This window comes from Diadema antillarum, unplaced genomic scaffold (genome assembly GCF_040938485.1).
Source record: "Diadema antillarum isolate AM-2024a unplaced genomic scaffold, OU_Dant_1.0 seq00001161_RagTag, whole genome shotgun sequence".
In the NCBI taxonomy this organism is placed as follows: domain Eukaryota; kingdom Metazoa; phylum Echinodermata; class Echinoidea; order Diadematoida; family Diadematidae; genus Diadema; species Diadema antillarum.
This window is the reverse complement of record NW_027271970.1, coordinates 163570-179565: the sequence shown is the minus strand read 5'-3', so window position 1 is coordinate 179565 and position 15996 is coordinate 163570. Positions and strand designations below refer to the sequence as shown.

The 15996-nt window shown below is 40.7% G+C and overlaps 1 protein-coding gene across 1 annotated transcript; it reads left to right on the top strand.

The window, feature by feature from the left end:
- On the top strand, positions 1–15620 carry LOC139744336 (elongator complex protein 3-like). Its single transcript, XM_071654778.1, has 14 exons — positions 1–122; positions 674–773; positions 2119–2209; positions 3148–3195; positions 4120–4254; positions 7558–7781; positions 8560–8640; positions 9104–9184; positions 9541–9667; positions 11324–11517; positions 12208–12364; positions 13871–14043; positions 14751–14805; positions 15462–15620. Exons 1-14 carry the CDS (start codon positions 101–103, stop codon positions 15618–15620), a joined length of 1647 nt encoding a protein of 548 aa, XP_071510879.1. The 5' UTR covers positions 1–100.
- The last annotated feature ends 376 nt before the right edge of the window (positions 15621–15996 follow it).

Below are 15996 nucleotides of genomic sequence, written 5' to 3'. Positions count from 1 at the left end.
CGGAGCTCGGACGCTTCTTGGGTTGTTTTGTGCGTGTCCTCAATCCGCGATTCGCTAGCCGTGCTGTTCGCGTTGATACCAAATTCCTGAGTTTTTCAAGATGGGGAAGAACAAAAAGAAACGTGAGTATTTCTCAACTGTTTGCCTGAATGAATAGATTAAATTCTATTGACGGCACTAGAACGGGAAACTGAAGCTTTTCGACAATGAATTTACTGATCATGCTGATGGCTGCTACCGTATTGACTCTTGACAGTAGAGTAACCTACAACTCTGTTTGCGGCAGGGTGCCTATAGTTCTTGTATATGTGGCAGGGCACTTTTCACTCATCAATTAATCGGCTAATGAACATCATGTGTGCGTAGTCCCACTTTAGAACACAAGCAGGAGTTACTCGCAAGTGTTATGGGAAGTGACACCCAATGGGCCTCCTTATCATCAGTAAATAAAACGGACCCTGCCGCAAACAGGCACCATTTACAAGCCTGCTGCTGACGGGTTGTTTACATAAATTTATAGCATTATCTTTCCCCTATTCAAAGTTATGCTGTGTTTTCTATCTCTTACTGTATTAATTATTACGTCATTGTCAGCTGGGTATTGTCATTGTAACTGGGTGTACATTTGATATGACTGTATGCTTCTCTTTGTGTTTTTTTTTTCTTGATGCAGCAAACCTCTCTCATGCAGAAATGATGATGATGACAGTCTCCGACATTGTCAACCAGCTCATCAGTGCTCATGAAGAGAACAAAGACGTCAACCTTAATAGGTAACTCACTGCTACTTTTACCCATTCCTCTCGTAATTCTATGAGAGCCTTCAATGCCCTAAACTGAGATTCTTTTTGCTTGTCAACAGAAAACAGTCTACAGCCACAGGTTTGTAATCGGCCTGAGCGAAAGCAGTCAATTGGTACATGTACAATTGTCTATCCCCTTTCCATGGTCGACTTCATGTGCTCAAACAACAAAAATATCAATCGGACATGAGGTATAAATACAGCATGCACTTATGGGCTCACAAACTCTTTTATTATGTTTCACACACAAGAGGCACCAGAATGGGGTCAGCAAAAGCTGAAATCTACTATATGTATGCTGCAGTTTGATGAGTTAGCCATGTGTTTAGTGAAAATAATTCACAATACAGTATTCATCGCATAATCGGGACAGGTTGGGAGTAGCAAACACTGCCCCTTTAAGCGGGGTGCCCGATTTCGTGATGAGCACTCACCACACACTAACGGCATACGACATGTACATGTAGTGCACACACACACACACACACACACACATGCATACTGACGTACTGTACATGTACATGAATACACAACCACGCTACCCCTCGGCGCCACCCTCTAGCTCTCCCTGCATTCTCGCAATGATGTAGAGTAATCGCAACCGGGTTGAAAGTTGAAATACTCAGAGACGAGGAATTTGGACTTCGCCCTCAAAACTGTATGACTGAGATTAAACAACGTACACAGCCTGAGCTGTGTGAGCGAGGCATGTTTTTTATTGGATGTGAGTAGGAATTGCAAGCGAGCACATGGCTTTGCTTATGTAGGGGAGAAGAATGTTCGCGAAAGCATGTTTCGCAATGGCATGGATACTTATACATGGCGCTTTCGTGGCTATGCATGTACGTGTACTGGATGGACGGAGGTCAAAACACACCAGTCCGAGACTTGCTTTGTAAGTTCGATGTAAACGACAACTGATAGGGAATCTTTGAAATATTGTTGTGGTATTTTGGTAGATTTTTTGTGTAAAATATTAACAAAATCAAAGATCGCTTGAAGAAAAATTGTCCCGTTTATCAGAGGTCCCCGCCCGATTATCCAGTGAAAATAACATGCATTGGAAATGTTTCTGGGAAGCGTATATCATTTAAGCGAGGTTCCGGATTATCAGATGCCCGATTATGCGATGAATACTGTACCATAAAATGAAGCTGATGATTTGAAAAAAAAAAATATATATATATAGTTGCACTAGACTGACGTGATTTTATGGTTGTAGACTTGTTTCTCCCTGTGACAATCCCACTTATATTTGCTCATGGTTTGCTACATTTTTATGATGAAACATTGCATTTTTTTCCAAATGAAATAGGATCAAGAGTTTGACAGCCAAGAAATACGGACTGACCTCTCAGCCAAGATTGGTGGACATCATCGCAGCTGTGCCGCAGGCTCACAAAAAGGTATGACTTACAATGATATCTGTCCAGAAACTGTCTAAAAGCATCTAGTATTGCGTATTGGCAAGCCATACTTGAGAACTGTTGGAAGGGAGTGCATGCAATGGCAGAGACTCCAACCCCAAGCACCTTCTGATCTGCAGATTCTTTTGCCTGAAACCCCTAGCAAACTGGAGGCTCCAACTTGATGTGCACGAAGCGCAAAGTTCCTTGCGGCCGGGTTCTAGATGCTTTCTTGTGCTATCTCAGGCTTATCTGTCAACATACGATGACACTAAGTAAGAAATCATTTCAAGCGGGAGACATAGAGCCAGGGCGGGAGAAATTAAATCTCAAGCGGGAGAACGAGAGATTTTGCAAAAATGGGCTTTCGGTGGGAGATCTCCCGTCGAAAGCGGGAGAGTTGGAGTCTCTGCAATGGCAGTTTGTAGTGAGCCATGAGCCAATATTCTTTACATCATCTGATCAAAGAAATAACCCTGTAGCAAGTTTTTCCTTCAACAGTGGACATTTTATTCACAGAGCAGGCAGTTTTTGCCCTTATAACAGTGGCAGTGAGGCTGCTAAAGTGTACACTGCACTTACTCTCAAGGGGTACTGGTATTGCTTTGTGCCTGTTTAATCCTTTATGGTGCAACACTCCTACAAGTTGGGTGCTGGAAAGGGATGCTGCTGCTGTTGTTGTTGATGATAATGATGATGATAATCATAATCATGATGATTATGATGATGATGATGATAATGATAATGATACTGTTGTTGATAATGATGATGATGGTAATCATAATGATGATGATTATGATGATGATGATGGTAATGATAATGGTGATGATGATGACCATGATAATGTCAATGATGATGATGACCATGATAATGACAATGATGATATTGTGATGGGTTATTCATATATTTTACTAAATCTTGTCCTTTCTCCATTACAGGCCTTGATTCCAAAGCTGAAGGCCAAGCCAATCAGAACCGCAAGTGGGGTGAGAAACTTTCGCAGTCTGTCATCTGTCATTTAGACCACGAGCTTGTGATATCATGCTTTCCCAGTATCCCTAGATAGTCATGAATGTTGTTAAAAATTGTAGGGCCTGACCCTGACAACCCTCCTCCTGGAACCCCCCCCCCCAAAAAAAAAAACAAAAAAAACAAAAACAAAACAAAAAACAAAACAAAACAAAACAAAACACCACCACGACAACAACAACACCTTTTACTAGCCAGAAATGGCCTTTGGTCAAGGGCATTGTACTTTGTCATTTAATTTCACTTGCCCAACAGTGACTTTAGGACTTTAGTTTCCCATTGCAAGTGGGTTTGTGGTACACATGTACACTGATTGTGTTCAATGTCATTGAGTCATTTTAGTGTGATACCCTTTTAGTGTAATGCTCTATTGAACTGTAGACCCATCAACAGAATTACTATAGCGTTAAAGCATGACTGTGATGTCTTGTGAACAGTGCCCCCTTCTTTTTGATTCAGGCAATATAACTGAGTATAGTCTCTGAGTTTAAAAAGTGTGAGTAGTGTGCCTTAAGATGACGAACCCTGAATATTGTTTATTTCATGAATGGAGTGGTAAAAGAGGAGGTGTGACTAAGAACAACAGCAGACAAGCATGAAGTTAGGCGCATATTAGGCAAGTAATTGAAGAGTGGCACGGTGTAAGCAATTGTTTGTACCTTGGCTCAGTTTTGCAGAGAGCTGCAATTTGTATAGCCTTCAACGCTTGCAGCTAGCTTTAATGACTAGATGATTTAAATCCTGAGAGCTGATTGGTTGTTGCGTAATCCATGGCAACTGTAATTTTGACTTGTAATTATCAAATGCCCCTGGATGCATAGCAGCATTATGGGGCCCTGGGATTGGCTAGAATAACGATTTTCATTTTCCCCTCATTTCAGATCGCTGTTGTGGCCGTAATGTGCAAGCCCCACCGATGTCCGCACATCAGCATGACTGGCAACATCTGTGTCTACTGCCCCGGTGGTCCGGACTCGGACTTTGAATACTCGACTCAGTCCTACACTGGCTACGAGGTAAGGTGCTGTTCTGTGTGTAGCCTTTTGGCAAGGCCTTGTGGCTGAAAAAGAGACTAACTGCGAGAGAACGGGTGAATGTAAGGCCTTTTGAAACCTGACATGAATTTCTTAACTTGAGCCTTGTTTCTCGCCAATTCTCCTACCAAAACGGGTAGCAGCCAATCAGCGACTGCATTGCTCACCACGCCGTCGCATCTAACGAATACGCATTAAGTATGCCTGTCGGCGGCTCGCTCATCCGTAGCTGCCTGCATTGCCAGCGCAGTGTTGACACGTCCTCATTAGCATACCAACTGTGATCTGACTCATGAATAATTCATATTTGCCCTCGTCGGGAAGCGGTAGGGAAAAAAACCCAGGTTTCAAAAGGCCTGGTGGCTGCGCCACTTGGTCTCACGTTCACCCGTTTCTCGCAGTGCTTGGTGTGGCGAGTTAGTCTCAATCATCAGCCACGAGGCCTTGTCAAAATGCTATTCTGTGTGGCCTAATGACAACAAGTCAACCCTATATTAAGAGGAACTTGATGTTCCATTTGTATATCGTCCCTAGGGTTATACAAGACTTGTGTATCTCAACTGTAATATATTTCAGAATCTCCTTACTAAATTTTGAATTTCAAAAATACTGATATGAGTTTTATATCATTGCAATGATTTTTGTGATCTGAGGCAATATTTCTACATTAGTTGATGTCAGCTGTGATATCATTCTACATTAAAAAAAAAAAATGTTGTGAAATTGAAAAAGTGGTTTCACTCTCCTGAAAATGTATGATCTTTGAGATGCAAGGTCTTGTCACCCTAGGGACAATCATGTAAACTTTGAGACACCTAACTTATCTCATAGTCAACAGGTTGAAGATAAAGAGGACGTTGGGTAGCTGTATATGTTCATTACCTATTTAATATATATATATATATATATATATATATATATATATATATATATATATATATATATAAATATATATCTGTTGGGTATATATCCGTCGGGAATATATGGTTTGTTGAGGATCGAAAAGTGCTCAATGCTGTAAAGCAGAGCATATTAGGCATATATATATATATACATATGTACATAAATATATGTATGTATATATATATATATATAAGTTACAAAAATAGGTTAAAGAGTGCTCCAACAATTGAATTGTTTCATGACTTAGAATACAATAATCATCGGTAGAAAGAAGTCGGTATAATATTTCCTGTTAAGAAACAGTTGAAATAATCAATTACAAAAGTCACAGTTCAGTGTCTCACTGAAATCTAAACAGATTTGAACATGCAAGTGTGAAATTGATTGTATCATATACAAATATGAGTAATAGGATGACAGTGTGAATCCATCTATAGAAAATAATACAAAATAAGAGTAAATTGATTGTAAGAGTAAATTGATTATAAGAGTAAATTGATTGTTCAAATCTGTTTAGATTTCAGTGAGACACTGAACTGTGACTTTTGTAATTGATGATTTCATGTGTTTCTTAACAGGAATTATTATACCGACTTCTTCCTACCGATGATTATTGTATTCTAAGTCATGAAACAATTCAATTGTTGGAGCGCTCTTTAACCTATTTTTGTAACTTATGGTACGTTGATGAGTACAGATGTCGATATCATGATATATGTATGTATATATATGTATATATATATATGATTATATATATATATATATGTATATGTATATATATATATATATATGTATATGTATATATATATATATATATATGTATATGTATATATATATATATATATATATATATATATATATATATATGTATATGTATATATATTAGTGACAACATTCATTTACATTTACCATTCATAAAGGATTAGCAAAAAAAGGAGGGGTTTAAAGTGACACATTTGTTAGTTGCAAGTCACTGTTTCCAAATGGATTTGAAACCAAACCTTACAAAGTGTTTTATAGCTAAAGATGACCTTTACCATGTGCTTATATCTTATGTAGTACCGGTAGTGAAGATATACCATTCTTCAAGGTGAATGATAATTACTCCCACCTCTGCTTTCAGCCTATTATTCTTCAAATAAAGTGAGATCCAGTGCCATTTTTGTCCCCGCCGAACGAGTTCGAGCAGGGGACTATGAAACGGGCTCCGTACGTGTGTGTGTCCGTGTGTCCGTGTGTCCGTCCGTCCGTCCGTCCGTGTGTCCGTCCGTGTGTCCGTCCGTGTGTGCGTCCGTGTGTGATCAAAATGTTCAAAATACTACTCCTTCGCCATTTCTAACCCGATTTTGATTCTGTTTGCTTTATATGATAGCACTACATGGGAGCTTTGAAACTTCTATACAGAATTTCAGTTGTGACCTTTGACCTTGACCTTTGACCTATATTGTACATTTTGCTTCAAAATGCTACTCCTTCGCCATTTCTAACCCGATTTTGATTCCGTTTGCTTTATATGATGGCACTAGGTGAGGGCTTCAAAACTTGTACGCAGAATTTTGACCTTTGACTTCTTTGACCTTTGACCTTGATTTTTGACCTACATTGTACATTGCCTACAAAATGCTACTCCTTCGCCATTTCTAACCCGATTTTGATTCCGTTTGCTTTATGTGGTGGCACTAGGTGAGGGCTTCAAAACTTCTACACAGAATTTTGACCTTTGACTTCTTTGACCTTTGACCTTGATTTTTGACCTATATTGTACATTTTGCTACAAAATGCTACTCCTTCGCCATTTGTAACCCGATTTCAATTCCGTTTGCTTTAAGTGATGGCACTAGGTGAGGGCTTCAAAACTTCTACACAGAATTTTGACCTTTGACTTCTTTGACCTTTGACCTTGATTTTTGACCTGTATTGTACATTTTGCTACCAAATGCTACTCCTTCGCCATTTCTAACACGATTTCGATTCCGTTTGCTTTATGTGATGGCACTAGGTGAGGGCTTCAAAACTTCTACACAGAATTTTGACCTTTGACTTCTTTGACCTTTGACCTTGATTTTTTTACCTATATTGTACATTGGCTACAAAATGCTACTCCTTCGCCATTTCTAACCCGATTTCGATTCCGTTTGCTTTATGTGATGGCACTAGGTGAGGGCTTCAAAACTTCTACATAGAATTTTGACCTTTGACTTCTTTGACCTTTGACCTTCATCTTTTTACCTATATTGTACATTTTGCTACTAAATGCTACTTCCGGCGGGGACATATATTACGCACCTGCGTAATTTCTACTTTTCCTTGTTTCTGCTAAATTTCCTTGAGAAAATAGTAATGACATTTTCAATCCTTTCTGGGCTTGTGAATTCCAACCAGCCAACGTCCATGAGAGCCATCCGAGCCAGGTACAACCCCTACCTGCAGACCAGGCACAGGGTGGACCAGCTCAAGCAGCTAGGCCACAGCGTGGACAAGGTGGAGTTCATCGTGATGGGTGGCACCTTCATGGCCCTCGCAGAGGACTACCGGGACTACTTTATCCGAAACCTGCACGACGCCCTCTCTGGCCACACAAGCAACAATGTGGATGAAGCCGTAAAGTGAGTTGAGTCCTCAACACAGATGAGGATGATTTACGACTTCACCACTTGGTACAGTGCTAACATAAATCTCAAATCCTTTTTTTTTTTGGGGGGGGGGAAGGGGAAGGGGAAGGGTCCTATGATGAACATGTGTGTTGTATGGGATAGCAAACGCATTTACTCTTATGATGGAATTGCTAATATGAAACATGATTCAAACACAAGCATACTCTGCATTTTGTTATAATCAGAAATGGGTGAGTGACTTGTGTTCATTTTACACCTTCATGTGCCCAAGCCTCTTCATCAGCATTCAGTAACTTGGCATACTGTAAAACACAATGTTTTCAGGAATGGCAGCCGACGGCCTTATTGGCAGCATGAACATTTCGCGAGTTGCCTCTAACATTCGATGCATATAGTGTAGACACCATCTTTAGCGTGCATTTTAATTTTGCAAAACTCGGCTCTCGCGAAGTTTGCGAAAACAAAATGCACTTGAACATTCCTCGTTTTACAGTAGTTGTAAAATTAGCTAGCTCACTCGGGTGTAGCAATGTGCCTAGATCAGTCCAACAGGCATGCCATGGTGACACAATAGGGATTAAGGGGATAAGGTGATCTCTATTCCTTGACAACTGGTTTCCAGACATCTGTGCCAGTCTGTGTAGAAAGCACTCCAGCATACTTGCCAGTCGGCAACCAAAGCATATGAAGGGTTAGTTTGCTCAACAAAAACTGCATTGTTTATTGTAAAATATGATAATAAAGTGTGGTCATGTTTTCCATATTTCAGGTTCTCTGAGAGGAGCAGGACAAAGTGCATCGGCATCACCATAGAAACCAGACCAGACTACTGCCTCAAGAGACATCTAAGGTAACTCTCGTGGTTGACTGAAATCCAAGTGGCTTTTTGTCAGGTGCTATCACTATCTGTAGTTTACACAGATCACTGCAAGAATCAAAACAATGGAGGAATGGAAAATATGACCCTTCATGTACCTCATTTAAATCAATCTCGATTCTTATTAGTTGAAATCACAGCGTAATTTCAATTGCCGGCATGATTTTAACAACTGCCCATGCCATGCACAACTCTATTGCATCCAAACTGCAATTATATCGCCAAACAGCCCACCAATGATGGGTTAATACTTTCAAGAGCTGAGTTGTAGTGTAGACTCAGACTTGAGCCAGAAATGAGCCTGACAGCATGATTGAATCGTCTTGAGTTATAAGCGATCCACCTACATTGTAGTCTATCTCAGCAAAGCAAGAAGGTGGCCACCTGTTATTGCATTTTGTGAAAGGTATTCACAATTTTTTTGTCTTCGTTTCAGTGACATGTTGAAGTATGGCTGCACCAGGCTGGAGATTGGAGTACAGAGTGTGTACGAAGACGTGGCCAGGGACACCAACAGGTGAGTAGAAATATCTGTTAATGGAATGCTTTGTGATGCCATCCTCTCACCCTTTTTCTGTAGCTTTTCACATGCAAGTTGTGGAACATTTTGCTCCTGTAGGAACACATTTGTACTCATGTGTATATACCAGTGCATGAACACTGAAATTCGGATGCAGAATAGAAATGGCAATGTGATTCTACAAGTTGTTTTTGTTTTTGTTTTTGTTTTGTTTTTTTTTTGGGGGGGGGGTTATGAAAGTAAGCAGCTGTATGAAGACAGTGTGAGTTTTTGTAATCGTGTTGACACATCTCACTGGTGGATGGAATACAAAGTTATATGTCTGTGTATTGCATGGCATTCTTGTATTCCAGAGGCCATACAGTGCGGGCAGTGTGCGAGTCGTTCCAGATGTCCAAGGATGCAGGCTTCAAGGTCGTGTCTCACATGATGCCTGATCTTCCCAACGTCGACTTGGAGAGAGACATCGAGCAGTTCATCGTAAGTTTGGTATTCCGCCCCATGAGCATGTTTTGTGCACCATAGTCATCGCTTTGAGCTGAAGCAGTCATTTTTTAGCTCACCTGAGCCAAGAACTCGTGTGAGCTATTGCAATTGGTTGGCTTTTTTTTTATACCCCCGCCAAACGAAGTTTGAAGGGGGTATATAGGAATCAGCGGACGGTCGGGCGGTCGGTCGGGCAGTCGGTCCGTTGCAAATCTTGCGTCGCGAACTACTTCCTCAGTTTTCAACCGATTCCCATAAAACTTGGCACAGATGTGTGCCTTGGGTTGTAGATGTGCAAGACGTATTTTTTGACAGTACCCAAAAGTATGTTGCCATGGTAACAGCATATTATGGGCAAAAATGGGTACAAATCTTGCGTCGCGAACTCCTCCCACAGTTTTTGATCAATTTTTATGAAATTAGGTACAGATGTTCATCTGAATATGTTAATGTGCAAGACACATATTTCCGCAGTGGCAAAAAGTGCGTTGCCATGGTAACGGCATGTTATTGGTAAAATATAGGGCAAAATGCTTCATGGCAAAACTGCTTCATCAGTGTTCTTCCAATTCTCATGGAATTCATATTGAATGTTTGTCTTAGGATATAGGTCAGCATGACACATTTCTTGACAGTGACCAAAAGTATGTTGCCATGGTAACAGCTCATATTATGAGCCAAAATGATGGAAAATTTTGTGTTGCAAACTACTTCCTCAGTTTTTGCCCAATTTCCATGAAACTTGGTACAGATATGTGCCTTTGGTTGTAGATGTGCAAGACGCATTTTTCGACAGTACCCGAAAGTACGTTGCCATGGTAACGGCATATTAATGGCAGAAGATCAAGGAAAGATCTTGCGGATTTAAGTACTTCCTCAGTTTTTTGACCAAAGCTTATGACATGTTGTTTTGACCAAAGCTTATGAAATGTTGTTTGGCGGGGGTATAACCAGTCGCTGTAGCGACATTTCTAGTTCTTTCTGTTTTTTCAGTTGTTGCTTCATCATCTGTATTTTGTCATCTTGTTGGAAATCCATTGTGAGTATCCATCAAATATGGCAGGAAATGTTCTTTAATAATGGGAGAGGATACAAAATTGTTCAGGTGATTAAGGTGGACTATATGAGTACCCAGGACAGGAGCCAAAAGGCCTTATTCACTGATTAGAGATCTTTTTTTCACAGATCCAGTTGCATTTAGATACTCATGAGATACAGAAAAATTAGCTGTTTATGACAATGACAATATGGCCCAATGCACCAACTTAGGGGCTAAGAAGTTCAGATTGTGCCCAATTCTGGGGACCTTCTTTTTATGTTAAAAGCTTGTGAAACTTTCATCCTTTTAAGAGCCTGTCTTTCATAAAGAACTACAAGTATGTACTCTTGGCAGAACACATTCAAACCAGTTTCCAAGGACCCTCGAGGGAAACAAGAGAAGTGGACATTGTAGAAAAGTGGTCGCCAGAGCAAGTTTGACTCTATTGTGATTGCTTAAAACCGCAGAGGCATCCCGATCAACTGTTCATTGCAGTTTAATTGATTGAGCCCCTTCTGTATTTCTAACATAATACAATAAAGTGTCAAACACAAGTGTATTCCATCATCATTCTCTCATAGTCACCTAAATATGATCTGCCATCCTTTCAGGAGTTCTTTGAGAATCCAGCCTTCCGACCTGATGGTCTCAAACTCTACCCAACCCTCGTCATCAGGGGTACCGGTCTGTACGAACTCTGGAAGACAGGGAGGTACAAGAGCTACCCGCCCAGCACCCTGGTAGACTTGGTCGCAAGGATACTGGCCCTGGTTCCACCATGGACCAGAGTCTACAGAGTCCAGAGGTGGGTCCTGTGCAAGAAACATCATAAAAGTTGTTTTCTGGTATTTCCATTTTTTGTGGCTAACCTATAGAATATGTGTATGTATGGCTGCACACGTAAGGATAAGTAACAATAAAAGATGTACACTATAGAAACATGGCAATTTGTGTGTGCTGCATAGCCTGTATGAGCGATGTTTTGAGGAGAAGTGGCTCTGGATGTGTGCTGCCTCATTTTTATGCAGTTTGAATGGGAAAACACCATATTTGTTAAGAATCCCAAATGGAGCTGGGCAACAGCATATACATTGTACCTGGTAAGTGGTTGACTTCAGAAATATGAGTGAAGTATTACTTTAAAGGCAGTGTGTACATGTAGGTGACAAGTTGTGGTAGGCATATGTCATTCTTGGTGCTTTTTTTATGGGGGCAGGGGGGTATGGGGGTTTAAAGCTCTCGTATAAATGCCTTTCGTGTTAGACATGTTAATAGTTCTCTAATTTCAATAAAAATCGGAGTCAAAAGGGGCCTGAGCTTTTAGTCCTAGCAGAATTTTTGTCAGAGGCAAAAGGATATTGTTTGTCTGTGTCTCCTTTATATGTTTGTGTTGTATAATGTTTGAGTGTGTGTATGTGTTTATTTTGCATGAGAATAGATTGCAGTGTAATTGCTTCTTAACATGGATCCTCCTACGTTCCCCTCCCTGTCTCAGGGACATCCCAATGCCTCTGGTGAGCTCTGGGGTGGAGCACGGCAACCTGCGAGAGCTGGCCCTGGCCCGCATGAAGGACCTTGGAACCCAGTGTCGTGATGTTCGCACCAGGGAGGTCGGCATACAGGAAATACATCACAAGGTCAAGCCTTACCAGGTCAGGGGTCATTCTAAAGGCCTTTGCTGCCTTGAATGTAGACTAAGTGCACTACTCATGATAATGTGTTTACAATTAGTAATCTCCAGGGAGAACTGTGCCGGCAGCTCTGACTTGGATCTTGTATCACGATTAGTCTTGATTCAGACAAATGAAGGGATATCAAAGCCCAGACCACCTCGGTTAAATGCTAGGGTCATTCTCATGAAGAAACTTACAACTTTTGTACCCCCAAGGGTGGTGGCAGATCGCATGGAGGATGGAGAACGGGGGATGATGAAGATCAGATGGAGATAGTGATGTTCATGGTGATGATGAACATGATGATGATGAGGAGGAGGATGGGTGAATAATAAAGATTATAATGGGGGCATTGTGAATTTATTCCATCCGTATTCCTTCTATTGGCTTTGAGTGCTGATTGGCTCAGCAAACATCAATACATTGTACACAATGTCCAAAGTACAATGTATGGTGCAGAGAAAGGGTTATTAAAGGTGATAATCATTTTGATAATCTTTTTTCAATTATTAGGGTGAGCTTTACAAGATTTCCAGATATTTTTATATTTTACTGGAATATTTGTAGTGAAGGTAAAGTTTTCTAATTATTCTTCTTAGTGGTGGTTTGAGGATAACTCTCCAATTATGCTTTCGTTGCTTGAGAATAAAAATTTCCTTGTACCACACACATGTGATATTGATTACCATAGGGAAATGACATGATACGGCGTTCTGTATAAAGCAACTAAAGGAGCACTCCAAGAGAGCAGTCCTCCACCAAGCAGTCATGATTAAAATATTGTAATTTCATACGCAGTATCTTCAACACAAGCATAGAGGTACACTGTGTATGGACATCTACAGGATACATTTGATGAAAATCTGACTGATCATTTGTTTGTGGCAGTCAGTCAAATCAAGCAACATTTGACTCTGATTCTCTTTTCATGGTGCCCATCCATCCAACCAACTCCCTTAACCCTGAGTAGCAGGTGATAGTACTACAACTTTAAGAAGCTGCAGCCCTCTAGATGAGCCCCGTGCATATAGATAGTATGATCTTGAATGCACTATATAAGATTATATGCATGGCAAATGCATTTAATATTGAGGCTTAGGCTGAGGTGAAATAGAATAGCACGAGGGCTAATTATGCATTTGGAGTGTATATTGGCTAGAATAGTGCATGAAAGAACTTTTATAGTTTGTTGTAGTAAATAAAGTGTATTTATAACATTAATTTGTCAAGGCTCGATATGGCCTGTGTACAACTGCATTTGGGATATCGATGAATCAAACCAATAGTGCAATAGCGAACTACACTGTATAACAAAATCAATGAATGTCACGTAGTACCAATTTGACCAATCACAAATCTTGTTATAAATACACTTTTTACAATGTACATGTAGATGGATGTTCACGTGAAATAGCTCAGTTGATTACACGTACGTTACGAGTTTACAATACACAGTTCATTCCCATTGATCTTGTATCCTGTCAGGTGGAGCTAATCCGGCGAGATTACTATGCCAACAGTGGCTGGGAGACCTTTCTGTCATACGAGGACCCCGAGCAGGACATCCTGATTGGCCTGCTGCGACTCAGGAAGTGTTCAGAGCTGACCTTCCGACCTGAGCTGAAAGGGGGCGTGTCCATTGTCAGAGAGCTGCATGTGTATCCTTACATTTTATACTGCCATCTTATTGCTATGACTGTAGTGTTATTGAGAAGAGATGGTGTGCTGTGAGAAATGCCCTTCTGGCTTTTAATATACATGTATTACTCTTAGGTTCAGATGTGTGTGAGTTTTATCATGGGTATTTGTTTCACTCTCTCCGAAGCACAGTGAATAAACTGACTACAAAATGACTGGAACTAATGACTGCAAGTTAATTGTTATGAAGGATGTTGAGAGTTTACACCCTATTCGATCATTATGTCGTATTTGCAGTCATCCAAGAAAGGTAGAACAATGAACATTTCTCTTCCTTCTGAAGGGGGGGGGGGGGGGGGGAGTGTATGTCAAGATAGAAGATACGTATGGAATGATAAAACATGCATGTCAGCTAAAATAATAAGATTGTTATTTTTCCTTCAACTGGTATTCATAATAAGCAGTTGTGTTCCCCTTTTGTGTTTGTCATTGTTTAAACTTCATGTTTACTTTCATGGAATTTGCTCTAATTAAGAAGAAAAGGAAAGAAGAAAGTTAGTCTAACGTAAATTTTCTTAATATCTGCAATCTATGGTCATATCTGGCTTTGAAATTACTGTCCGTAAGGATGCTACCTCAGCATGTTATCCTGTAAAAATTAAAATTTGCATTGTGGGAATGAATCTGTCATCATGTGAAGTCATGATTCCTTGACCTGTTACATCAGCTACGGCAGTGTTGTTCCTGTCAGCTCCAGGGATCCCCGCAAGTTTCAACATCAGGTGAGCCCTTTGTGGTTGCAGAGTCCAGAATTTAATGGCAAATTCCACAGACAGTGCACTTCATATCTTTAAAGTCCAGAGACTCCAACCCTAGGCATCTCTTAAACTGGAGATTCTCCTACCAGGTCTCCTAGCAAACTGGGAGATTCTAATCCTGTGAACATGCACAAAATGTGCGCTTTAGTGCATATCATGAAGGCAAAGTGGGACATTCCTTGCAACTGACGTCCAAGGCCCACTTACGGGACCTGTCTCTAGGGTCATAGATGTCCTGTGGTGCTGAATGGTAGCCCATATTTCTTTGACATTTGGGACAAAATAAAGTCAGGCTGGACTAAGCTGAATTCTAAGTGGGAGAAATACATCTTAAGGGGAAGACATGCAGCTGGAGCAAGAGAATTTCAAACTCGAGTGGGAGAAAGGGAGATTTTGTGAAAAGTGGCCTCAAAGCAGGAGAGTTGGAGTCTCTGGGAATCTATCCACAGTAACGCCTCGTGCTGTCGATTATCACATCAGGGAAAGAAAAACAAAATTGCTGATTTGAAATTTCCTATATCCAGTTTAATGGCTTGCAATATATTGAATATCAAATCGGGATATTAAAAGAAAACAACCCCCGTATTACAGATTTGTTGTTTCTCTGCTCACTTTCACAGGGTTTTGGTATGCTGCTTATGGAGGAGGCTGAGAGGATAGCACGAGAGGAGCACGGGTCAGGAAAGATTTCTGTCATCTCGGGCGTGGGGACGAGAAACTACTACCGCAAGCTGGGATATGAGCTTGATGGACCTTACATGTCAAAGATGCTGGAGTGAAGAGACAGGGGAAAGAACAGCAAGTCAGGATTTTTCCCCTTGTTAGTTGCCGTGATGCAGTTCGGTACTTCTGTCAACTTAGGTGTTGGAACAGGGAACTACTATATAGCCGGCTGGAATGAAAACATGACGGGGACAGACTTGTCAGAGGGGAATGGAGAGTTAGGATGTGAGAACATCAAGGCCAGGTTTCATCCCTGCACAGATGCCGCAAGGATGGCTCTGTGTCTATGTCATTTAGAGAGTGAGAATAAGGAACTACCTGTCATTGCAGGCTTGGATTGGAACTACGACTAGTTCTGCTCTGCATGCCTTGATGCTCTATTTATATTATGTGGATGCAGAAATATTGGTTTAGAATAACCATACATTCTAA